At 45.7% G+C, this 24,288-nt stretch overlaps 3 protein-coding genes and 1 long non-coding RNA gene across 5 annotated transcripts; 2 read left to right on the forward strand and 2 right to left on the reverse strand.

Moving 5' to 3' along the window:
- The first annotated feature begins 2,749 nt into the window (after nt 1-2,749).
- On the forward strand, nt 2,750-6,819 carry il7r (interleukin 7 receptor). 2 transcript variants are annotated; one of them, XM_040169829.2, is made up of 8 exons: nt 2,750-2,947; nt 3,311-3,437; nt 3,518-3,672; nt 4,649-4,800; nt 4,886-5,039; nt 5,397-5,508; nt 5,587-5,659; nt 6,017-6,819. In XM_040169829.2, the coding sequence occupies exons 1-8, from the start codon at nt 2,863-2,865 to the stop codon at nt 6,350-6,352; spliced, it is 1,194 nt and encodes a 397-aa protein (XP_040025763.2). In that variant the 5' UTR covers nt 2,750-2,862; the 3' UTR covers nt 6,353-6,819. The 2 variants fall into 2 exon arrangements, with proteins under 2 accessions (XP_040025763.2, XP_040025764.2); XM_040169830.2 differs by having other exon boundaries at nt 2,843-2,947; nt 5,400-5,508.
- A 986-nt stretch (nt 6,820-7,805) lies between these two features.
- On the forward strand, nt 7,806-9,468 carry LOC144388269 (uncharacterized). The gene is made up of 2 exons (XR_013452590.1): nt 7,806-7,916; nt 8,088-9,468. It is a non-coding gene; the product is annotated as an uncharacterized LOC144388269 (long non-coding RNA).
- On the reverse strand, nt 8,320-10,971 carry capslb (calcyphosine-like b). Its single transcript, XM_040169831.2, has 5 exons — nt 10,701-10,971; nt 10,321-10,459; nt 9,044-9,221; nt 8,763-8,972; nt 8,320-8,518 (listed from the first exon to the last, which is right to left on the reverse strand). Exons 2-5 carry the CDS (start codon nt 10,455-10,457, stop codon nt 8,417-8,419), a joined length of 627 nt encoding a protein of 208 aa, XP_040025765.1. The 5' UTR covers nt 10,458-10,459; nt 10,701-10,971; the 3' UTR covers nt 8,320-8,416.
- Nucleotides 10,972-14,544: 3,573 nt separating this feature from the next.
- LOC120831720 (uncharacterized) lies at nt 14,545-24,161 on the reverse strand. The gene is made up of 3 exons (XM_040197418.2): nt 24,070-24,161; nt 20,581-20,635; nt 14,545-19,774 (listed from the first exon to the last, which is right to left on the reverse strand). Exons 2-3 carry the CDS (start codon nt 20,586-20,588, stop codon nt 17,875-17,877), a joined length of 1,908 nt encoding a protein of 635 aa, XP_040053352.2. The 5' UTR covers nt 20,589-20,635; nt 24,070-24,161; the 3' UTR covers nt 14,545-17,874.
- Nucleotides 24,162-24,288: the final 127 nt, after the last annotated feature.

Here is a 24,288-nt window from a genome sequence, read left to right on the forward strand (position 1 = left end):
CCCTAATTATGAACCTGAACCAGCCCTAACTATGAACCTGAACCAGCCCTAATTATGAACCTGAACCAGCCCTAATTATGAACCTGAACCAGCCCTAACTATGAACCTGAACCAGCCCTAATTATGAACCTGAACCAGCCCTAATTATGAACCTGAACCAGCAGATATTATAAGACCTTTCAAAAAGGGCCGTCTTCAACCCACTCTTAAATGTGAGTCTGCCCAGCGGATTGAACCTAGAAGCTGGTTCCACAGAAGATGACCTTTGGTTGTGTTGAAACCCAGCAGCTGTTGATACCAATGAAGGTTTGTGGGCCACATTTACTCTGATCCTCTCTGGTCTCCTGGTGACGAGCTCCAGGTTCTGGGCTGATGTGTTCGAGTTGAGTGGTTTTCTCAGAGAGACTGTGTGAACTCGGGGGGGAGAAGACTCCCACAGCAGTCCCCCGTGTCGGTTGTTCCAGCTGCCTGTGGTTTACCTGTCGCTCACGCCGTCACATCAGGATCAAGTAGTCGTTTAGTCTTGTTCACATTTACTAACAAGTATTGTGCCTCATAATGCTCCATTATGAGTTTACTTAATCCCACTAAAGCACCAAGTGGGGAAACTACTCCTGCTCTTCGTTTGATTAAGAACTCTGTGAATTACTGTATGTTTGTGGTTTTAAAGATAGAGGCACAAACAGGAAGTGACGGATCAACGTGTTGTTTGAGGTTTGAGTCTCTAAGTAACAAGAAAGAAAAAATACAGAAGTAAATCTGTGCAAACTTTGTGTCGAGTACAGTTTGACGCTTCGGACCCTTAACGAGCCGGCCTGAGGAGCCGGGCTCTGATTGGTCGAGAGCCACATTACTGTAGAAAGTGTCTCACACTGTGTGCTCCAGTAGAAGTGTGTGAGTGTCATGAAACGTTAAAGTGTCTTTAGAGGACGGTGACAGAAGAAACAGGATGTGGTGACGAGTCACTTCTGAACAAGTCGAAATCTGCAGGACGAGCAACACCTCCCTGCCAGAACCTGTCTGTCTGCCTCTGTCTGTCTGTCTGCCAGAACCGGTCTGTCTGTCTGTCTGCCAGAACCTGTCTGTCTGCCTCTGTCTGTCTGTCTGCCAGAACCGGTCTGTCTGCCTCTGTCTGTCTGACAGCCTGCCAGAACCTGTCTGCCTGTCTGTCCGCCTGTCTGTCTGTCTGTCTGTCTGTCCGCCTGTCTCTGTCTGTCTGTCTGTCTGTCTGCCAGAACCTGTCTCTGTTTGTCTGTCTGCCAGAACCTGTCTGTCTGTCTCTGTCTGTCTGTCTGTCCGCCTGTCTGTCTGTCTCTGTCTGTCTGTCTGTCAGCTTGTCTGTCTGTCTGTCTGCCAGAACCTGTCTGTCTGCCTCTGTCTGTCTGTCTGCCAGAACCGGTCTGTCTGCCTCTGTCTGTCTGACAGCCTGCCAGAACCTGTCTGCCTGTCTGTCCGCCTGTCTGTCTGTCTGTCTGTCTGTCCGCCTGTCTCTGTCTGTCTGTCTGTCTGTCTGCCAGAACCTGTCTCTGTTTGTCTGTCTGCCAGAACCTGTCTGTCTGTCTCTGTCTGTCTGTCTGTCCGCCTGTCTGTCTGTCTCTGTCTGTCTGTCTGTCAGCTTGTCTGTCTGTCTCTGTCTCTGTCTGTCTGTCTGTCTGTCCGCCTGTCTGTCTGTCTCTGTCTGTCTGTCCGTCTGTCCGCCTGTCTGTCTGTCTGTCTCTGTCTGTCTGTCTGTCTCTGTCTGTCTGTCCGCCTGTCTGTCTGTCTCTGTCTGTCTGTCTCCCCCCTTTCCAGGCTTAGCAACAGAAGGTGGAGCATGTATGTGTACATATATGCGTGTATATTATGTGTGTGTATATTATATATAATATATATATATATATACATATATATATTATAAAGCAGTCAGTGATGCGTGACCACGTACAGATCTCTTGTAATAAAGTATAAAAACAACCCCCGCCCACTTTTGGGACACTAATATGCTGCTTTTATTTAAGCACAATAACAAACCCTTTCATCAGATATTCAAACCAGATGTTTGTGTTATGTGAACAAAATAATACAACAACAATGATAACAATATTAATAATGTGAATAAATTAATCCTATTTTTTTGTAAAATCACACGGAGTACTGCGTACACCGTGTACATGCTGTGTACTTGTTCAGGTGGCAGAAGGAGGAGATGGAACACACGGAACCACAGCCGCTGATGTTCTGAGATGTTGAGCCGAGATACGAGGCCTGAGGTTAGAGGAGGCGGGACTTAACCCAAACCTCCACTCAGAGTACAAATACACCAATAACTACTCCCAAAGTACAAATACACCACTGTATACCTATTGGTGATGAGGACAGACAGACGGGTCATGAGGACAGACGTAGTAAAGATGTTTACCAAGTGGCCTCATTTGAAGACAACGTGAGGACCGGATGCAGGAAGTGGTTCTGGTTTTGTGTTTTCATGTTTCCACATTTTCATGTTTACATGGTTTTAACTTTTTTTGTCAAACGAGATCCACATGAGATCCACATGAGATCCACATGAGATCCACATGAGATCCACATGAGATCCACATGAGATCCACATGAGATCTGCTCTCCAACATGTGAAACGATCTCTGTTATTCTTCTGACTTTTAAACATTCACATTATTAATGAGACACAATAAAACAGTTACACAATATTCACTGAGTTTATTCACTATCACGGTCGCCGTGGTAACAGCTGTGTCTGGGTCCTGCTAACAGAGTGAAGATGTTTGCATCCTGTGAGCCCCCCCCTCCCCCCCTCCTTCCTCTCTGGTGAGCACAAGCGGTGGCTCCTCCTCCTCCTCAGTCTTCTCTGGAGGACGTGAGGAGATGCCGCGCTGCTGGACCGCCGCGCTGCTGCTGCTGCTGGCGGCCGGGACCCGGCCCCACAGCGGGGGGGGGCCCGGGGACGAGGGTGAGCAGGTCTATGATGTCATAGAGGGTCGTTCTGTAGAACCATCTACACGTCGTGTTTTTAATCACAAACACGATCTGTCTGTAGATCCGCTTGGGTTAAAATAGTACAGCAGTATATATGTGTATATATATATATATATATATATATATATATATATATAGTAATACTTTTCATGTCTTTCTCCCTCTTCGTGTTCCGTTTCACTCAAACTTCACACTCACATTTTATTCGGTGTGGATGAACATGTTTGTCTGCCGTCGTATTACATGAATGTCTCCTCAGTCCAGTAGGAAGACACAGCGTCCTGCTGGTCCACATTGTGATCACTCAGCGTGTCTCTAACCGAGCGTCTCCTCTCAGAGCCCACGATCAGCTGCACGTCTCACATCCTGACGTCAGGAAGCAGTCTGACCTGCTGGCTGGCGGGGGGCCCGGTGGAGGACGATGAAGACGAGGGGGGAGACGGCGTGGGCAACATGACGGCGTGGTGAGAGCATGGCCCCTTCGCCCTCAGGGACCTTCAGAGGCACTTCAGAGGGAGCTTCAGCTCTGCTCTTCTGTCCTCAGCTTCTTCGACTACAGTCTCAATAAGGCAAAGTGCCTGGAGGCGTTCGGGGACACCTTCAGCTCCGGGGACCTGCACCCCATCCTTCAGCTGAACGTCACCGTCCACCTGAAGAGAGGAGGCCGCATCACGACCACGGTGGACCTGCAGAAGATCAGTAAGTCCCTCATGAAGAGAATCTGAACTGAACACACCAAAGTACAGGAGAGAGTCAGGCTTCATTTCACCGCGAGGAAACCTCCACTTCTTTAATGTGAAGCTAAAGCTCCATGAGTTAAAGCTGCATTCTGTGTAGTGACCAGCAGGGGGCGACTCCTCTGCTCCCATAGACGACTATGAGGAAATGACTCTACTTCTCTGTAGTGACCAGCAGGGGGCGACTCCTCTGCTCCCATAGACGTCTATGAGGAAATGACTCTACTTCTCTGTAGTGACCAGCAGGGGGCGACTCCTCTGCTCCCATAGACGTCTATGAGGAAATGACTCTACTTCTCTGTAGTGACCAGCAGGGGGCGACTCCTCTGCTCCCATAGACGACTATGAGGAAATGACTCTACTTCTCTGTAGTGACCAGCAGGGGGCGACTCCTCTGCTCCCATAGACGTCTATGAGGAAATGACTCTACTTCTCTGTAGTGACCAGCAGGGGGCGACTCCTCTGCTCCCATAGACGTCTATGAGGAAATGACTCTACTTCTCTGTAGTGACCAGCAGGGGGCGACTCCTCTGCTCCCATAGACGTCTATGAGGAAATGACTCTACTTCTCTGTAGTGACCAGCAGGGGGCGACTCCTCTGCTCCCATAGACGTCTATGAGGAAATGACTCTACTTCTCTGTAGTGACCAGCAGGGGGCGACTCCTCTGCTCCCATAGACGTCTATGAGGAAATGACTCTACTTCTCTCTGGATTTATTCCCTCAGTAAACATTGTAAACATAAGTTTATGTCTCAGTCTCTAGTTTCAAGTCTTCTTCAATACAGATGATGTTCATTTAGTGAATTATGGTCCATTTAGAGTCAAACAGACCACGAAGCAGCTTTAGGGCGGGACTACATAGACAGCATCTTAACGTCCTCCTCAGTCCTGATATGGTCACTTCCTGTTGACTGACAGTGCTCTTGTGTCTCTGCAGTTCAGCCAAGAAGTCCTCAGGTGAAGGACGTGACCTTCGACGAGGACTCTCACCAGGTCGTGATCCGCCTCCAGACCCCCTACGTCAACGAGTACCTCAAAGTAGACAACCAACTCTTCCAGCTGCACATCTGGAGCGCTGGCAGCTCGACGGTGACGTCATCTCCATCGCCTCGCTCCTCGTCTCCACCTGCTGACGCTCTGCAGCAACTGACTCGTGTCTCCCGCTTTACCGCAGACTCAGAACGTCTCGTCGGACTCTCTGAGGATGGACGTCCAGAACCTGCGGCCGCACGCCAAGTACCACGTGAGGGCGAGGGCCGTCCCGACCAACGGGCTGCAGGGCTCCTGGAGCAGGTGGAGTGGAACCTTCAGCTTCTTCAGTCCAGCTGGTGAGAATCAGACCAACAGACTCCGCTTTACCTGGCTGCTCCTCCGTCGGGTGGAGCACATGTTGAATGTATCGTATAACTGACCTGAGTGAGACGTCCTACCAACCATCTCTAAGAAGTCTTCTTCGCTAATGTTCTTATTAGAAAAGCACGTTCATGTTTTGCACTGTTCCCTTAATATGAAAAAGTCTAAAAGTTCTAACAAACGATGCTCTCTGCTCCTTCAATCAGTCAGCATTTCATTTGCATTCTACTGTTTCCGTATTTGTTGGTATTTTGGTACTTTGACCATAAACGGTTCCATAGAAGGGATTTTAATAACTGCTGGGCCTCGTCTTCTTCTCTCTTTGTCTCCAGAAGAAAAGTCCCAGAATCAGACGTCTGGAGGACCGGAGACCAACGGGCTGATCGTGTGTCTCGTCATTCTGGTGGCGGTGCCTTCCAGTGTTGCTTTATTCTGCAGGAACAAGTAGGTTTCTGCTTCCTCATCAGAAGATCCGCGTCTGAAGGGCTTCGTTGGTTTTTACACCTGCTGTTTCCTTCACAGAATATTTACCTACATGTGGCCGAGCATCCCCCACCCCAAAGACACGCTGGTGCACATCTGCAAGATGAACAAAGTGAGTCCTCCTACTTCCACCTAAAAGCCCAATGCTGGTTGCGTGATGGCGCCCTCTAGTGGCGGGAATCACAAGTGTGTCGGCCAAATGAAACCAGTCGGTAGCGTTTCTGTGAGGTTTCCTCCTGTAAAGGTGCAGGATGAGGATCAGGGACCGGCCCACTGCCCCTCCAACGCCAACAGCTGAACATCTACAAGCTAGCGGTGCTCAACGAGCTAATCAAGCCAGCAATAGCAATGGTGCTAGGTGCTACGTTTCCATGACAACGCCTTCGTAATTAACAATCCGTGTTCTGCCGTCTGAGATCAGACGTGTTGCTGCTGCTTGATGACTAAGACGATGCTTCTGTGGTGCCAGGGCCTCCTGTTGAACTTCAAACCCGAGGAGTTCAGCGCCCTCGACGTAGAGAAAGCAGAGAAGCAGTCGTGGGAAGAAGCGGAGCCTCCGATGAAGCCGAGCTGCTCCACCCAGACCTCCGACGGCTGCATGAGCACCACCAGCGTCAGCACCGAGGAGCTGGAGCTCTCCACCTTGCTGAGCAGGAGCTCCTTGGACGGAGAGGAGAGCCTCCAGAGCGCCAGCCCCTCCCCCTTCCAGGACCTCCGGCCCGGGGAGAGACCTCCCTCGTGCAGTGGTGGGGTAAAGGAGGCCGAGGCCTACGTCACCATGTCCAGTTTCTATCAGATCAAGTAAGTCAGGAGGAGGATCACGTCAGAGGCTCTGAAGGTTTGGCGTCCAACACAGAGGTCACGACCTCACAAGGCCCAAGATCAACAATAAGGTCTTAAACCAAAAAACGTGAGAGAGCAGCGATCCCTCTCGTTACTCCACCCACCACTTGGATCTGCCTCAAACATCAGCTTTGTGCAGAGGTGCTTCACTCCGTCCTACGTGACGTTGACTTGAAAATTGGTCCAGACAATAAACCTCAATGGCTTCTTCACCGGACAGTCAAAGCTCCTTTTAAATCGTTTTAAATGACCCCATCTTCAATGTCCAGTATCTCTTTAATATCTTTTACTGTCACGTCTCAGTGTAAAAGTGGAGGATTGTGACCCGAATGTAACATGTAGCAGTTTGTGAAAAGTAGCTTTTTGTGTATTGTGTGGTTTTGATGCTGTCTGATTATATAAAGTATGTTTCCTTCATATCTCATTGTATACTGACCCTAGAATCTCCTCAATCATCCTGAAAACCACAACAACCACTCAAAGGACTAGTAGAACCTCCTAAACAAACTAAAAACAAATCACAGTTCAAACTCTAAATGTTATAAAGATATATCTGATAAAAGTGACCATCAAACTTCTCCTCTGTGATATCTACCTTAATCTATGACTATGAGAACAACAGACCTCTAGCCTCCAGACCTCTCATAGGAATTGCATGTATTATACATTGTTCATTCTGTACACATGGCATCCATTGTAGTCTGTCCATACCGGGAGTGGGATCCCTCCTCTGACGTTCTCCCTGAGGTTTCTTCCCTTTTTTCCCTCTTGTAAGGGTTTTTTCATTTGTTGGGGAGTGTTTCCTGTGCCGATGGAGGGTTTCGGGACAGAGGATGTTGTATGTGTACAGACTGTAAAGCCCTCTGAGGCAAATTTGTAATTTGCGATTATGGGCTATACAAAATAAAATGACTTGACTAGAACCATAGGAAGGAGCCTCACAACCTCCTACATGACTGATAGAACTTTGTAACAAACCTTTAGAACAATAAGGAGCCTCACAACCTCCTACATGACCCTTAGAACCTTGTAATGGACCTTTAGAACCATGAGGAGCCTCACAACCTCCTACATGACCCTTAGAACCTTGTAACGGACCTTTAGAACCTTGAGGAGCCTCACAACCTCCTACATGACCCTTAGAACCTTGTAACGAACCTTTAGAACCTTGAGGAGCCTCACAACCTCCTCGCTCACTTACCTGCATTCTAGCAAAGTGGTTGAATAAAACTTCAGGAAGCAGAAGGCTTCTGATACGTAGATCTTCTCCAGTAAACATCAGATTCTGCAGGTAGAAGGTTCATGAACGAGCTGAACGAACAGAGGGGTCATGACCTTAGAGGCTTCTAGCATTCCTCAATGTGAGAGTCGCTCTTAAGCCAGAAAGTCTTGATACGATCGGTTTCATGTGTTCATGTGTTTCTCTTTCGTTTGTGTAACAAACAGTCATGAACACCAGCGACGTCCTGCGAGACGAAGCTGCTCAGAACTCACTGCTGCTGCCAAGCAGCCGAACCACACAGGAAGTGAGAGAACGACACAACCACACAACCACAACATGTTCACGTGTAGCTGCTAAAAGTACCGTATGAAAACTAGACTTAATCAATGGGTTTATTTTAACAAACAATAAAGTTAAATGGTTAAGAACCCTGATTTTTTTAACTACAGCACATGTTCATCTTCTTACATCACAGGTCATTCAGCTGACGCTTTTATCCAACGCGACGTACATCACAGTTTTACCCGTGGCGTTTTAGCAATTAGGGGTCAGCTGTCTTGCTCAGGGACATGAGGCAGCCGGGGCTCAAACCACCAACCTTGCGGTTCCCAGCGCTCCGTCTCTACTCCTGCACCACAACGCCCCACTTCTTACAACAAGCTGCAGAAAGTTACTGTTTAAAACACGGCAATAATTCAGAGGAATGATTTCTTAAAAGCAGAGAGTTTATTACAGCTGGAGAGTATCTGAGCTCCACGTGAAGAAGATTCACCACGTTTGTCTCCATGAAGACGCTTCATGTGCTCAGAGCTTCCAGGCGTTGGTCATCATCAGGATGAAGTACGCGTCGCTGTCGATGGAGGCGCTGACGCCGCAGTAATAGTTAACAAACTCTTCTTTGGTCACCTGTTGATGAGAGGAGAGATGGTTACTTGTTTCAGAGGAATCAACCAAACAATAATCTCTGCAGAAAAGCTCCAGATTAACCAGAGAACACCATGAAATGAACATTGGCCTCCGGAGCTGCTTCACCACAATGGAAGTAAAGTCGTTCTCCTCCCTCCACCAGCGTGATGATTCATGAACTCCACCTGAAGGGTAGGAGATGACCTTCAGCAGCTCCTCCCTCTGATCCCCTGATGACAGGTACCTTTCCATCTTTGTCGTACGGAGAGTCAAAGCTGTCCAGGAACTTCCTGAAGACCTGGTCCTCGGTCCACTCCCCGTTGCGGTACTTGGGGTGGTACTGGGCGTTGTAGACCCCCCGCAGGTCCTCAATGGTGATCACCCCGTCCGACGTCTTATCCAGCTTCCGGAAGGCCTCCATGACCACCTCCTTCCTGGCTTTGGACATCTGCGGCTGAGGACGCAGAAGATGGACTTTGAGGAGCCGAAAGCCGCCCGTCGGTCACCTGGTATCCGAGTTCTTACCCTCAGAGTCACCAGGAACTCGTCGAAGTCGATGGTCCCGTTGCGATCGCGGTCGAAGAGCTGGAAGAGAGCCGTGGCCTCCTGCTTCTCCATCGGGATCCCGTAGTCATTCAGACCCTTCAGGAACTCCTTCAGGTCCAGCGAGCGGTTGCTGTCGTCATCCATTATCTTAAAGGTTCTGACCAACACAAATGTTTGTATGTTCGGCAGAATGTGAGATCTCTGTATTCAAAGTGGTGATGATGATGTTGTGCTACTCTTTATTATGTGCTTGTATTATTTGATTGGAGCTGTTACATCCTCTACTCCCTAATTTTCTTCTGCTTCACTTAATCAAAGTTAGACTTTACAGAGAGAATGTCCTCGTAAGGAGCTATTATCTGGGAGAGGTTTAAAGCTGCAAATACATCATCCAAAGTGGTAAACAACCTGAAACTTGTTTTTATTTCTGCTGTGTGCTATTTTCATTTACTTTTAACCAGTAAGACATACATTCATATTTACACATGTGAACAAATCTCATAGGTGTTCCCTTCTATTACATCACACACAAATGATTCAAATAGACCTTGTGGTTGCAGAGATATACTATTTTAAACATGGGTATGTCAATTCTGAGCAGTGCCTAAAAAATGGAAGAGGGTTAAGAGGTTATTACATCACATTACAGGTCATTTAGCTGACACTTTTATCCAATGCGACTTACATTACATTTTTAACCCTGACCCTTCTTTACCTTTTTGCCCAGGGAGCAATCAGGGTGTCTTGCTATTATGTTACATCAACGTGATTAACGAAGGAAGTAGGTATCTGCGGGAGAGTTTATGTATTTATAGTTTTTTCATTGCTTTACTGAATGCACTTTGGCGTATGAGCGGACGTTGTGTCGTTGTGAGGAGACTCTTCATGAGCAGCTACAGACGACCAAACACAACTTGTGCAGCAACACAACGATGTGACAACAAAGTGAACACCAGAACCCCCGGCGGCGTCGGTGTGTCGGGGGAGCAGCCGTGCGTCATCGACTCCCTTTGACAGCTTCAGGCGCCTGGGGCTTCGTTATGGCCCCGGGTAGAGAGCCAATGGTTGCCGGGCAACAGGGTGTTTTTGTGAGATGTCATGAAGGTCATAGGTCATAGTGTTGTGTGTGGGAAATATTTCAGTAATGTGAATCATAATGAATCAGAGAATAGAACATGAGCATATTTAGTATTTCATGCTGTATTATGTCCAAAAATATATAGTGTTAATGCAGAAAGGAAGTGGGAGGAGCTTACCTGCCCAGCCCTTTGATACCTGACGACCCTCTGCACAGACACTGGAGCCGCAGCCGCTCCACCGGGTCAGAGGTCACCGACAGCTGCCGCTTCGCCTCCAGGGACATCTCTCGGTCGTGTCTCGACGTCCCCGCCATCGCTGCCCCCCCCATACGCACACACAGACACACACATGCACACACACACACACACACAGACACACACACACACACACGAAGGTCATAGTGTTGTATGTGGAAAATATTTCAGTAATGTAAATCATAATAAATCAGAGAATATAACTCATAACAGGCTGAATGATCAATGAACATCAATAATAATCAATAAACATCAATAATTATCAATAAACAAACACGTTGTGTAATAATCGTTCGACTCACCGACACTTTGAAGCTTCTTCTCTTCAGATGGAAACAAACATCAAACAATCCTGGTTGCTATGGAGATCCAGCGTGCTCTCCTGTGATTGGCTGTTCAGTCTCCACGTGTTTCAATGAGCTGACGTTTCACCAGAAGAGCTCAGCTGTATCCGTTAGAATACACACAATACTGTTAGAAGTACTACTAAAGGTACTGTAGACATGTGGCTTAACTAGGTCATAGTACTTCTAATAATAATGCAGTATTTCATTCACCATCTGTACAGGAAGTGGTTGGCTATTCTTCCTGTGGTTACTTCAAAATAAAAGCCAAGCGCAATCCTCGTGTGAAAATGTGTGTATGTATTATACACACACACACACACACACACACACACACACAGGAAATATTTACATTACATTACAGATCATTTAGCAGACGCTTTTATCCTAAGCGACTTACATCACACTTTAAACATGTGGCTTTTTCACATTGTTTGCCCGGGGAGCAATTAGAGGTCAGGTGTCTTGCTCAGGGACACTTCGACATGGAACATGGGGCAGCCTGGACTCGAACCACCAACCTTATGCTTCCCAGCACACCTTCTCTAACCCCTGCGCCACGACGACGATTTACACATGGCCGGGTATTCACAGAAACAAATATTTCTGCCCCTCCGTTTTCAAAAAGGTTTGTTTATATGAACCCGCTGTTAGAGAATACCACTTATTGTGCTGTTATTATTAAGTAATATACTGTTCCATTGTCCTGGGTTGGTTGCATTAAAATAGGAAACGGTGGACTCAACTGTATTTTCTGCACCAAACTGAGGGTCCAGACACACATACGTTATCTCTCACACACATACATTCACCTGTGTAAGCTGTGTAGGAGCCACACATTGGCTTTGATTATTCTTTTGTATTATTTCTTCTTTCCTTCTACATTGTTGGTGTGTGCGCGTTTGGTGTGACGTCATTTGTATTTACGACACCATAAGGGGGTTTGCTGTGTGTATTAGCGTGTCTGGTCACCTGTGGGGCTCGGCGGGTTGTTTGGAGCTGCAGGGTGAGAACGGGGAACAAACGTTCTTTTGACCGTCACCGTCACCGAGTAATTATTGTCACTACGAAGTTTTATGCGCTGTTGATCCTCTCTTGACCGATGAAAGGCATCTATCGAGTAAGTGATTGGCGTGTTTCTGCTGGTGAAACGGAGTAAAACATGATGATAAAATACTTCAGTGTGACGCGTCTTGAGTATAATCTCCTCACGTCTTAGCTCCTCCATAGTCGATAGCGCATGTCTTGTATATCACATTCACTACAACCTCATTATTTTTTTTTTCCAAAAGTCGATCCGTATTAAAAGTTGCCGAGATATTCACAGATTCTGACTTTTTTCGGTATTTTAAAAATACGGACCGGTCTGCGAGCTGGACGCATCGGTCTTAATGTGGCGGTAATGATGGTAAATGATGCTTGTAGCTGGTTGTCATCTACGCTCCACTACGTTACATAAAGGTGGCGTTTGTGTTTTCACAACGTTTTATCTCGTAATGTCGACTTTCTATCCCTTTTCTTCAGTGCGGAAATGCGCTTCTATAGTTGTGTGAATGCATCACTCCAGCCAATCCAAAGACGGGGTTTCTAACCAATCAGGTGTAGAGACCATGTGACTGTCTCCGCCCCCTGGCGACTGGCTACGCCCCCTTACTGTCAAAAAGAACAACAGTCAGCGTGTAGAAAACACCTTCCAGCGCGAGCAGAGACTCACCTCGCGAGGAAGTTCACGCTCCGCGAGCGAGCAAATCTCTCGATGTTTGATTTACACGCGCTCATCACCCTGATTGGGTCAGTCTCTGGTTTCAACTAGAGCTTCAATACAGATGTTCCTTTGGTGGATTATGGTCCATTTAGACCATGAAGCAGGGGATTCTTTAGGGCGGGGCTGCACGATGATTGACAGGTAAATACAAGAGACGTATACGGCGACTGAGTCCAGATAAAGTAATTTCCTGTTCATCGTTGTTTGAACATATGTTGAACCGTTTGGCTCGGTTCTTTAAAAGCAAAGCCTTAAAAAAGCAGTTTGACCTGAAAAATGACACCTGTATTTACGCGTGTTTCCTTCAGAATCACACATGTATAATATATTGTTCCTCTGGGGTTCCTCTGGGGTTCCTCTGGGCGGCTCGGCGGAGCAGCACTTCACGGAGAGCGTTCCCATGGAGACGGCGGCGCGTTTTAGCGACGACCTGAAGCGTCTCAGCTGTGACATCAGAGCGAGGAACGTCGACCTGCCGCTGCCCTACGGCTACCTGGAACCCGTCTCCATAGAGAACAGCGTGGCCCGCTAATGCTAGCTCAGTCAGCTGCATCAGACTGAGTTAGCTTAGCATCCGTCTAAGTAGTTCAAATATAAGTATTCATTGATCAATAAAAGTATTACTGCTGCATTATGTTGCTCTTGGACGCATTTTCAAATCATCTTCCTTCATTTTGTCACATCATCCATCCATCTAAACACGCGCTACAGTGGAAAACAGTTTAACACCACCCACTGCTACGTCACCCTAACCAGCTGTACCCTTCAACATTCTCTCATCGCTTTGGTTATTTGCTTAGGAACTCTCAGGAGTAGCAGTGGTGCACTATTTATTGAATGTACTCGTGTAAAAGACAGCATCTGCCTAAATATATCGCACTAGATATTTCCATCTGTTCCAACGCGCACACAATGCACGTTTAACAACACTAGTAAGTGAACCTCTGGGACGGACCAGTGTGAACATCTGGGAGAGTCATCTTCTCACACTGGTCTGGACCACCAACACCTCCATCATAAGGACCAGGGTGATGCAATGGTCGGATGTAACTCTCCTATTGGCTATTACATAGAAACAGAATGGCGGTTTGAGGAATCAGTAGAGGTGTCTCCAGGTTCACCACAAAGACTCTCTATCAATATTGTGGTTGTGGTTCATCTAGCAACCACACCTTCATCCTAGTAAAACACTACCACGTGTTCCCTTATGATGCCGATCTAAAAGTGACTTATGAAGTTTAAATCTCTAGCCGCTAAAGAAACGTTTTATGTAACAAATAAACTTGTTTATTGAAGAAATTTTGGTTCAAAAACGACAACTGTTTTGAAGCCCGGCAGCAAAGATCACACCAATATTCATGTAAACTGACGCAGGTAGGTGATGGGCAGATGAATACAGAACGTTTGTGCACGCCCCTTTTAGGGGAAGCTGCATAAAAAGGTAAAGGTTTAAACCTTTACACTGACCTCCCGAATATTACAAGTTAGTCCCACATGGTCTGATGTCTTGGTTGGTTTTGTTTGTTAGAGATATTTGAAGTGAACAGTATTTAATCTTTTTATTCTTTTGAAGGTTTCCTTATTGTTTCAGCAGGGTTATTATGTCATTATTTAGCCAGGGATGGTTTATTGTAGAGTGTTGTTGCACTGGGCAGGAATGATCTCCTGCATCGGTCCTTGTGACAGCGGAGCTGAAGGAGTCTGATGGAGGACGTGCTCCGCTGTCCCTGCAGCAGGTGGTTAGGATGATCCAATATGGATAACAGTTTCTTCAGTGACCTTCCCTCCAACGCCTTCTCCAAGCCGTCCTGTTTGCAGCCAACGATGGAGCCGGCCTTCTTAACACGTTCGTTAAGTCTGTTGGTGTCACCGGCTCCAACGCTGCTCCCAATCGTCTTTGCCTCAGTTCATCCTGTCTCTTGTGCGTTATCACCGGGTCACGTTACTATAACAAAAAGTACTAGTATTTATGCTGCTATTTGTAGTGGAAATTCATGGATTAAGCCCTTGTGAGAAATCGAAAGTATCTTAAACGCGTTTGTGATTAAGTATTTATTACTAAAAGAATACATCAACACAATCATCAACACAAGTTGTAAGTACAGACAGAAGTGAAATGACTGAATTCACCTGAAAAGGGACAGATTGTTCCCCTTTCAGAGGAGCAGGACGATCTGACCAACCTTCATGGTGTAGGAGAAGCTTCGATACACATCAGAGAGGTTTGTGCTGTCCAATCAGAAGACACCCCTGCGCATGTGTGTGTGGTGACACGCCCACAGGACCGCAGAGGCTTCACATCATCCGCCTCAAACTAAAGACACACCTCTTCAGACTCTACCATATCTACACAGTATCTCCTTATATGGAAGTAGACATATTTATATCTGTGACACACCCACAATGGAAATGGGTTAACTAAGCAACCCATCCACCTCTGACAAGGATTTAATCATCAGGAATCAGGAATCAGGAACATTTATTGCCATAATATAACTTGGCGGTTGGTGCGTGGCAGCAGACGGTACGACAATGGACGCAAAAGGAATAAAATTTAAAATATATATATAATGCTATGGGTTAGTAATATAAGGTGATGGGTTAGTTTAAAAATAAAGGAATAAAAGGTAAAAGTTAAAAAGATAAAAATAAAGTGCACCAGCTGTGAGCATTGGGAGGGGCTTCACACTGCTGCACATTGACTGAGAAAATGAAGATTTTTACTGGTAATCTACCAGACATAGTGGATAAAAGCAAAGCTGTTTCTAACTACTGTACATCAAGGAATGACGCATATCGCACAGTGGAGAAACTTGATGTTGGATCACATCTCAATAGGAAATCTATCCCCCCCCATCACCCAACAGGACACCACACCATCGGCCATGTAACACACAGTGAGACAGTTATTGATGTTTGCAGTCAGGAAACACATTGACACACATGCAAGTCATCGTCACAGCTACTCAAATGTCTATATAGAAGACAGATAAACAGGGGGGCAGGGTGACTTTCACATATAGATGATCATCTTTGGAGATTTAACACACACATACACCGTGAGTGCACAACCTCCTGTCAGTTAAGGAACGCAGTAAGTTTGACAGTGTCAACCTCATCACTGGAAGGGTTTTTCTTTTCCAAATGTAATCCACAGACTAAACGTCCTCTTGTTGGTCACTAACAGGCACTGAACTTACTACAGGTAACACATCTAGACTCTGTAAGATTATTCAATTTTAGTCATAATATGCTTAATCAATTAACCAACACTAATTCATTGAACTTTATGCATTACATGTCATTTATCTGACGCCTTTATCCAATAAGTGCTTTTCAACCATAAGGATATCAGAGATGTCTTCAGAGACCTCCTTCCACCATTTAGGAGCAGGACAGCAAAGAGTGGAGATCTAGTGGAGTGTTTTGCTCTCAGTGAGGAGGAACAAGCAGTTTATCACATGCAGAGCGGAGAGGTCAGAGGTCGGGATGTCGGGTTGGACCAGGTCCTGGATGTAAGCTGGACCCCATCCATTCACAGCATGGTACCTGAGCACCATGTTTAGAACTGGATGAGCCACCGGTACCAGTGAAGAGAGCGGAGGAGTGGAGGAGTGAGGGAGAACTTAGGAAGGTTAAAGACCAGTGGAGCTGCTGCATTCTGGATGAGCTGCAGAGGCTGAATGGTGGTAGCAGGAGACCTGCAGGAGAGAGTTACAGTAGTCCAGGAGGGAGACGACAAGAGCCTGAATCAGTACCTTCTGAGTGAGAAGAGGACGTGTTCTCCTGATGTTGTAGAGCGAGTATCTACAGGATGGTGTTGTCAGTGATGTTGGAGTCAGGGAGAGTCGGCTGTCGACGTCACGCCGAGGTTCCTGCAGTCAAAGTGGACGTTAACACGGAGTCTCAAAGTTAACCGTCAGGTCCTGTGAAGGAGAATCTTCTCACATAAGGAGAAGTAGTTCAGTCTTGTCGGGGTTGATTTTCAGATGGTGGGCGGATCCACTGAGAGATGTCAGTCAGACAGGCAGAGATCCGAGTGAGGGAAGGAGAGAATTAGTTGGGTGTCATCAGCATCGCTGTGGTAGGAGAAGCCATGCGAGCGAATGACAGCACCGAGAGAGTTGGTGTAGAGCGAGAAGAGGAGGGGACCCAGGACGGAACCCTGAGGAACTCCAGTAGTAAGAGGACAAGGTTCCGACACAGATCCTCTCCAGGTTACCCGGTAGGTGCGTCCGTCGAGGTAGAACGAAAGAAGGGAGAGAGCAGAGCCTGAGACACCAAGTTCCTGAAGGGAGGAGATGAGGATCTGGTGGTTGACTGTGTCAAATGCAGCAGAGACGTCCAGAAGGATGAGGACAGAGGAGAGAGAGGAGCTCTAGCAGTGTGGAGAGATCAGTCTCTGTGGAACGGCCTGATAAACCAATCAAGCAATGTAATGTTTACATATTCGTACATTTGCAGATGATTACAGATTATATAGTTTTATATTTGAGATTTTATAAACTGTGATTAAGCCCGTCTCAATATGCGATAAAAACACATATCGCTCTCTGAAATCGCGTGCAATAATTTTTGCTGCTGCGATATTCATTTTACATCTAAATGAACGCCACCAACATTTAAGTTGATCCTCTGTCCCTTTTCCTAGTGGAAAGGGGGCGGGGCTTATGCAGCACGCCACTGACACAGAGCGACACCGACAGGTGAAGAGAAGCAGTGAACCCACTACGCTAACTAAGCTAAAATGTCACCCAAATATATTGATATCGTAACAGCCGTAACTGTGATGAAGCCCGGCAGCAAAGGTTGCATCAATATTCATAGTAAACTAACCCAGATAGGTGATGGGCAGGTGAATCCAGAACATTTGTGCACATTGTGCTCTCATGGCTACGCCCCTTTTTGTGAAAACTGCATAAAAACCAGAAGATGGAACACACCTTCAAATGTCTTCTTTAAACGAGTTTGGTTGCATCAACAATTATTCCCAAAACACGGATTTGTTCTAAAATTACATCCCAAAGGTGATATTTATTTTATTTTATTATTTAGGAGCTTTGTGTCTCCAAGTGATAGTCCAGACTAGGAGGACGTCTTCATCAAATCTGTGCTTCCTTTTTGAAGGAAAGAAAGTCGGTTCTCATCAGGAAAGAAACAGGAAAGCGTGCGTGTAGGTATTAGACGGGCGTGAAGGTGATCAAAAAGGTTTGTTTAACTGGAGAGGCATGTAGAATAGCGTAAAAATGAAAATCCAAACAAACGTCACACTTCATTGGCGTCCAAAGGGTCGCTTAACGTTGTATGACGGCCAGTATGAGCCGGTCTGATGCATCGTCAGTCTGGACGTCAGTGGCTCTCATCATTTTACTTGCTGCTGACAATTTTACGATACTTTATCGCTGCGATATCTCTTTTATCTTTTCTACCCGACATCTCTTTCAGCTTCTGGGCCTTCTTGGTGTCCCCTTTCTTCTCCATCTCCTTGATCAGGAAGTCCAGGTGGACGTAAGTGGAGACTGAAACACTCAGGGCGATCTGGTCCAGTCTGACCACGTGGTCGTAGGCCTCATACAGGGATTTTGTTTTGAGTGCCTCAAGAGTTTCCATCTCTTTTTCAAGACTTTCCAAAATGTCCAGGCTCTTCTCATTCTGTGCTTTATTCTCTTCATATTTCTTCTTCACATCTTCCAGAGTTTTTTCAACCTTTCTGGTCTTGGTCACATACATGTAGCCTTCTTTAACGTGGTCTGCTACAGGGCACTTGTTGGTACATGAGGTGCAGCGGCCTTCTTTCATGACCTCACAGTCTGAAGGATTGTGGGACATGGTGCATCCAGGATAGTGACAGTTCTCCTCACAGACATTGCAGGTGACAGCTCCATTATAGAATAACAAGCCCCACATTCCACTTTTTATAGGCTCTTTAGCTTTGTATGGCTCATCAACTTCTATAGTGAACCCTTCAAAACACTTCATCCTTTCTTCATTTTTCTTTTTCACATCTTGCAGAGTTTTTTCAACCTTTCTGGTCTTGGTCACATACATGTAGCCTTCTTTAACGTGGTCTGCTACAGGGCACTTCTTGGTACATGAGGTGCAGCGGCCTTCTTTCATGACCTCACAGTGTGAAGGATTGTGGGACATGGTGCATCCAGGATAGTGACAGTTCTCCTCACAGACTTTGCAGGTGACAGCTCCTTTATAGAAGAACAAACCCCACATTCCACTTTCTATAGGCTCTTTATCTTTGTATGGCTCATCAACTTCTATAGTGGACACTTCTAAAGACTTCATCCTTTCTTCATATTGCTTCAGAGCTTCTTGAGTCTGCTGGATTTCCTTCTGTTTGAGTTCCATACACTGGATTCTCTCCTGCAGGTTCTGGATGCAGGCTGTCAGTCTGATCCGTTCATTCAGAACATCAACGGTTCTCTCCAGCTTTTGAGGTGCATAATTTTGCAGAAGGGTTATGAACCGCTCCATTTCATGCATAGCTTTGTTATATGCATCTTCAAGACCCATGTCGTCCTCCGTCCTGTCTTCGTTTTGGCAGAAATCGAACAGGAAGTGGACAGGCTGGTTCCTGTCATTTCTGGCACACTTAATCTTTGCAGCATCGAGGGCAGCCAGAGCATTTTTAGGAACCCTTCCAGTTGAGTGTGTGAGGAGGGCAATGATGTTTTGCTCTAGATCTTTTCCAAATAGAGACAACACCGAATTAAGTATGTATGAAAGTCGGTCACTCAGTCGATTCTCGGCTGCTTTCAGCACCAGACCCACCGCATTGATCTCGTGAACTCCACCCACTGAGCGGAACAAGTCCAATAACCTTTGACTGACTATTTCATCGTGTTCAATCTCTTCTGTGCATCCGAATCCAGGAGTGTCGATGATGGTCAGAGAGTGGGGCAGAGTTTTATCCTCAAGTCCAAAGATCTCGTATACGACCACATCTGACGTCTGACTCTGTGATTGCTCTTTCTTCTCGCCCCCTTCGATCTGAAACCAGACATCATCCTCCCACTTCACTCCCATGGCGAAGTTCACCAGAGCGTTGACCAGAGTAGACTTTCCTGTTCCCGTTTCACCAACAAGCAAGATGGTTTTGTTTACCTTGTTGGGATTCTTTACACCAAGACTCATTCTTTTCAGAGTTCCAATGTTCTCTTCCGTTAGTCCCAACTGGTAGATTGTAGGAGATCCTTTTTTGATCTCATAACTTTTTGAGATGATATCTTTATATTTCGATGCAGCTTTAGTCATCCTGTCAAAAAAGAAGTAATACATTTACACATTTACACACCATCCATTTACTTCACTGTGTTGGTGGTGATTAGTTCAATAGCTAATTACAGTATACTGTAATTCCGGAATGCTGCAGCACTGCTAACAAAAACTAAGAAAAGAGATCACATGACTCCTGTAATAGATTTCTGTTTGTTCCCAGTAAAATGTAGAATATTTATAGTTAGTGGAGGAACCAACACGGTTTTGGGAACCAATCTCAGGTTGGCAGTATGTATTATTGTATTTCCGCGGACCAGACCTTACTACGCTGGTATAGGCAGCTTAAGCAGATGTTATAGGACCAGTCTGCTGGTAGACTTGCTTGGATACATTTGCTCCACATGTCTCCTTCAATATCTTCCTCGGGGTCCCTGGAGGGGCATCTGGGTCCCGTCCCTTGACAGAAGGGTCCTGGTTGCCTGGCCTTGCGCTTTGTGCCGCTCTGCTGATCTGCAGCTCAGGTTCACTAACTCCAGGCCACGGACCCTCCTCTCCCTCCCTAGACCTGCTAACCACAAACCATCCACTAGATGCCCTCAGACCTTCTTACTAGTCCCACTCACCTGTGTGCTACGTTGTTCATTTATCTTAATATGTCTTTATTGGACAAGGTTATTCACTTCATATGGTTATGCCCCCCCTCCCCCCACCAGGGTTATACTACATAGTGTAAAATCTGTGTGTCAGGAGTCCCTCCACATCATCCATCACTCAGAACGAACACCTTGTCAGATATTACACTCTCATTTAGTGTAATGTCATAGAAATGTTTGTGATACTTACATTGCCATGGTAACTGCTTCACAGGAATTTGATGACTGAGCACTGTCAGATTTTCCTGGGTGAAGGAAAAACAAGTAACTTAGCTTGACTACTGTCAACTTACTGCAGTGATGAGAAGCTGTATTTTTGCCTTCAGACAAAATAACAATTTCTAAGTATTTTCTTGAAAGGGAAACAATTCCAGCAGTTCATCTCTGCATTAATGTTTTCACATAAACTAGATGTTATATTATAATGTGGTGGGCAGACCTGTTGCGTCAGGGTAACACATGTGCAGAGCGCATTCAAAACATGCATTTCTGTGACCATGAGAAGCTGCTCGCACACGTCTAGACGGTGTTTCCTGTTTACCAGCAGAGCAGCCAGATTTATTTTTCCATAACAATACTTCTACTTCTATAGAGAGAGACAGATATATATACATAGATTGTTTTAGGTAGCGCCATCCAAACAGTTTCAGTAAACATTTCAGTATTATTCAATGCAAAAAAAGGTATCCAACACGCATTATTTGCAGTTAAATACTTATATACTTATATTATTTAACAGTTTACCATAATAAGGTTGTTGGAGCCATATTTTCTGTTTTGTTACAAATCATTATTTGTTTTGTTGGTAGGAATTATGTGTATTCACTTAATGTATTTTTTGTTCATATTTGAAATAACTTTCTTTATGATTCGTTAGATGCACCTGATGAGGGGGGGGCTGAGGCACCGGGGGCTGGCTTTTGTACTGGACAGGACATCGGCTCAGTCTTTCCTCACATTGTTCACTCTATTAATCATGTTGAAATTAAACGACCAAATGTAAAACTTAAATAAACGACTGTCACGGTGTGGTTTTATTTCCTGTCTTATTTTGTAGTTTCTGCCACTCGTGTCCCTGGGTCACTTCCTGCCTGGTCCTGTCATCCCCTGTGATCGTCTGATTGTTTCCAACTGTGTCCAATCACCTGCACCTCCCTAGTGTATTTAAGCCATGCGTGTCTCTTGTGTCACGTGTCGCGTCATTGTCGAACGTCCTGGATGTGTCTAGTTCATGCCTGCCTTTTTGCCCCTGGTTCGTGTGTGTTTTTGCCCCTTGGCCCTTTGCTTTTGGTATTTTGGACTATTAAGTCTTTTGTTCCCTGCATCCCTGACAGAATGACACGACCAAGAAAGGACTCGGCGGAGTTTTTTCCTCGGGAGGAGTTCCGGGGAACCCGTCTGGCTAAGGGCGGGCCGCTCAGTCTCCAGCTGGCTGCCGGCCCCGAGACTTGCTCCTGGACTCAGGCTCCCTCCCTCCCATCCCGTGGTCCTCTTCCACCCTCCCGTTGGTGGCTTGGGGGGCCGTCTGGGATCCGGCACTCGACGGGGGGGCAATGGCGGGGGCTGAGCCAGCGACTCCGGAGGTTTCCCGTGTTCCCCGTGCCAGCCATCCCAGAGACGTTCAGTGCTCTGCAGTCGGCGCTCCGGAGCCGGGCAACTGACTGTCCGCCGGGCCGCCCACCATCGTTTGGTTTCCCTCCCTCCCGCCCCTTGTCTGTTCTTGGTCTGGTTAGGGCCATCTGGAATTTGGCCCTTGAGGGGGGAGTTCTGTCACGGTTTGGGTTCATGTCTGGTTTTATTTAGTAGTTTCTTGGCTCTTTTCTCCCTGGGTCATGTCACTTCCTGCCTTGTCCTGTCCTCCCCTGTGATTGTCTGTCATGTCATGATGATGATGTTTCCAGCTGTTCCAATCACCTGCACCTCCCTAGTGCAACGATTCCGAGTGTGGGCCGCGCCCCCCTGGTGGGCCGCGAGAGGTCATTTACAATAAATAAATAAAAAGTTTGAAATTTTTGAAAAGTTTGAAATTAATATAAAAAACATGTATGATGCGGCACATTAGTTATGTGCAACATTAATTGATGAAGCACAAACAATTTAAACGAACAGACGAACAGCAACACTGGTTGCACACGGCGCTCAAGGCCAAACACGCCAAAGCTCGTCTGCGACGGCGAGATGCTGAGTGAGATACGGAGCTGCTTTCAGGGCGCGTCGGAGAAACAAAGCTGTCGTTCTCGCCGAGCCGAGACGGCGCCCTTTTCTCTACAGTAGCTGAACCATCTTAACGGGGAAAATAAGTTATTCTAAAAGCAGCCGGAGATTTAAGGCGTGGATGGCGAGGGGGGCGAGGGGGGCGAGGGGGGCGGACGCATCGATCGGACCCTGAAAGAACTCTGCGTCTGAGTCCTACCTTTACCTCCACGTAGCCCCCTGACAACGACGTAAATGAGAACACAGGCATTGTGTCTTCGATGGAAGCGACAACGTGTGAGTCAGGAAGCGGAGACCCGGCCACCGAAACGAGGAAGTGCAAAAGACAATTCAGTATATTAATGAATATGTATACAATGTTCAGAATATGATATAACTACCATATCGTAACTATTATAAATATCCAGTATAAATATATATATATATTGATGTATGAATATATTATATTAAAGGAGAAATCTAAAATAACATGAATATACTTATGAAACATCTATGTAAAGACCAACTCAAAAGCCCCACAAAACTATTTTGGATCAAATGTCCCTGTTTTGGTCCACGTCCTGGTTGCGTGTCCTCACGGCAGTCCTGTGCGCGTCGCAGCTGGGTAGTGATGTTATATTGCCATGTTCCTATGATATGAAAGGGTCAGGTCTTCTTGGAAGGACACTGCTCGTCTTGTTATGTTCGTGGTGTTACACAACCCTCCAACTTTTACATTATTGAAGATAAAGTACTGCCTCAAGTACCTTATTGCGTTTATATTACAGTTACCAGCGACATTATAAATAGTAAGTAAATAACTGGCATTCAGCACAAAATAGTTGTAGCCACCAGACGTTGTGTGTCTCATTTCAGTGTCTAGAGAAAAAATAGTCCCCATAGTCTGCTGCTATTGATACTAAACCTACTATTACTACTTCTACTGCTAGTACTACAAATACCACAATTAATACCACTACTAATATTACTACAAACAATTTTAAACCTCTTTTTAGTCGTCTCAGCTTTTGTTATTTCTGTATTTTTTTAAATTCATTTAAGCTCCTGCAACTTCTGTATTTTTTTTGAAAATCTATTGAAATTCAGCTTCTCCGATTTCTGTATTTTCAGCAGTTTTTTTAAATGATTTGAGCTTTTATTATGCCTGTATTAACAGCAATGTTCTAATAATAATTTCTGTGTTTTTTTTCAATTTTTCAAATTCATTTCTTTTTTCGTTTTTCAGCAAAACTATTGAAATTCCTTTCAGCTTCTCCCATTTCTGTATTTTCAGCAATTGCAAATTAATTTCAGATTTTCTAATATCTGTAATATCAGAAAATATATTCAAATTCCCTTCAACTTTCTGTAATTTCAGCAATTTTCTGAAGTTCATTTCAGCTTTCAGCTTTTTGCATTCCAATGCATTTTCAGCAGGAAATGCATTTTCTAGTTATATCATTTATGTTTCAGAGAGTTTTCTTACCCAAGCTGTTGATCTCTGAAGAAGAGGATGATGCGGAAGAAAAGAGAGAGTGTCTATAAACCAGAGGGGCGGGACCCCGGGAGGTCACATGATTTCACTGAAACCGGTTCAGAGACTGATGTTATAATAATTATTCATTTCTAGTTATTTGTACTTAAAAGCTTGTATCTCAGTTGTATCTAAAGGAGATAAAAAAAGATGTATTTCATTTCAAATCAT

This window comes from Gasterosteus aculeatus, chromosome 14 (genome assembly GCF_964276395.1).
Source record: "Gasterosteus aculeatus chromosome 14, fGasAcu3.hap1.1, whole genome shotgun sequence".
NCBI lineage: Eukaryota > Metazoa > Chordata > Actinopteri > Perciformes > Gasterosteidae > Gasterosteus > Gasterosteus aculeatus.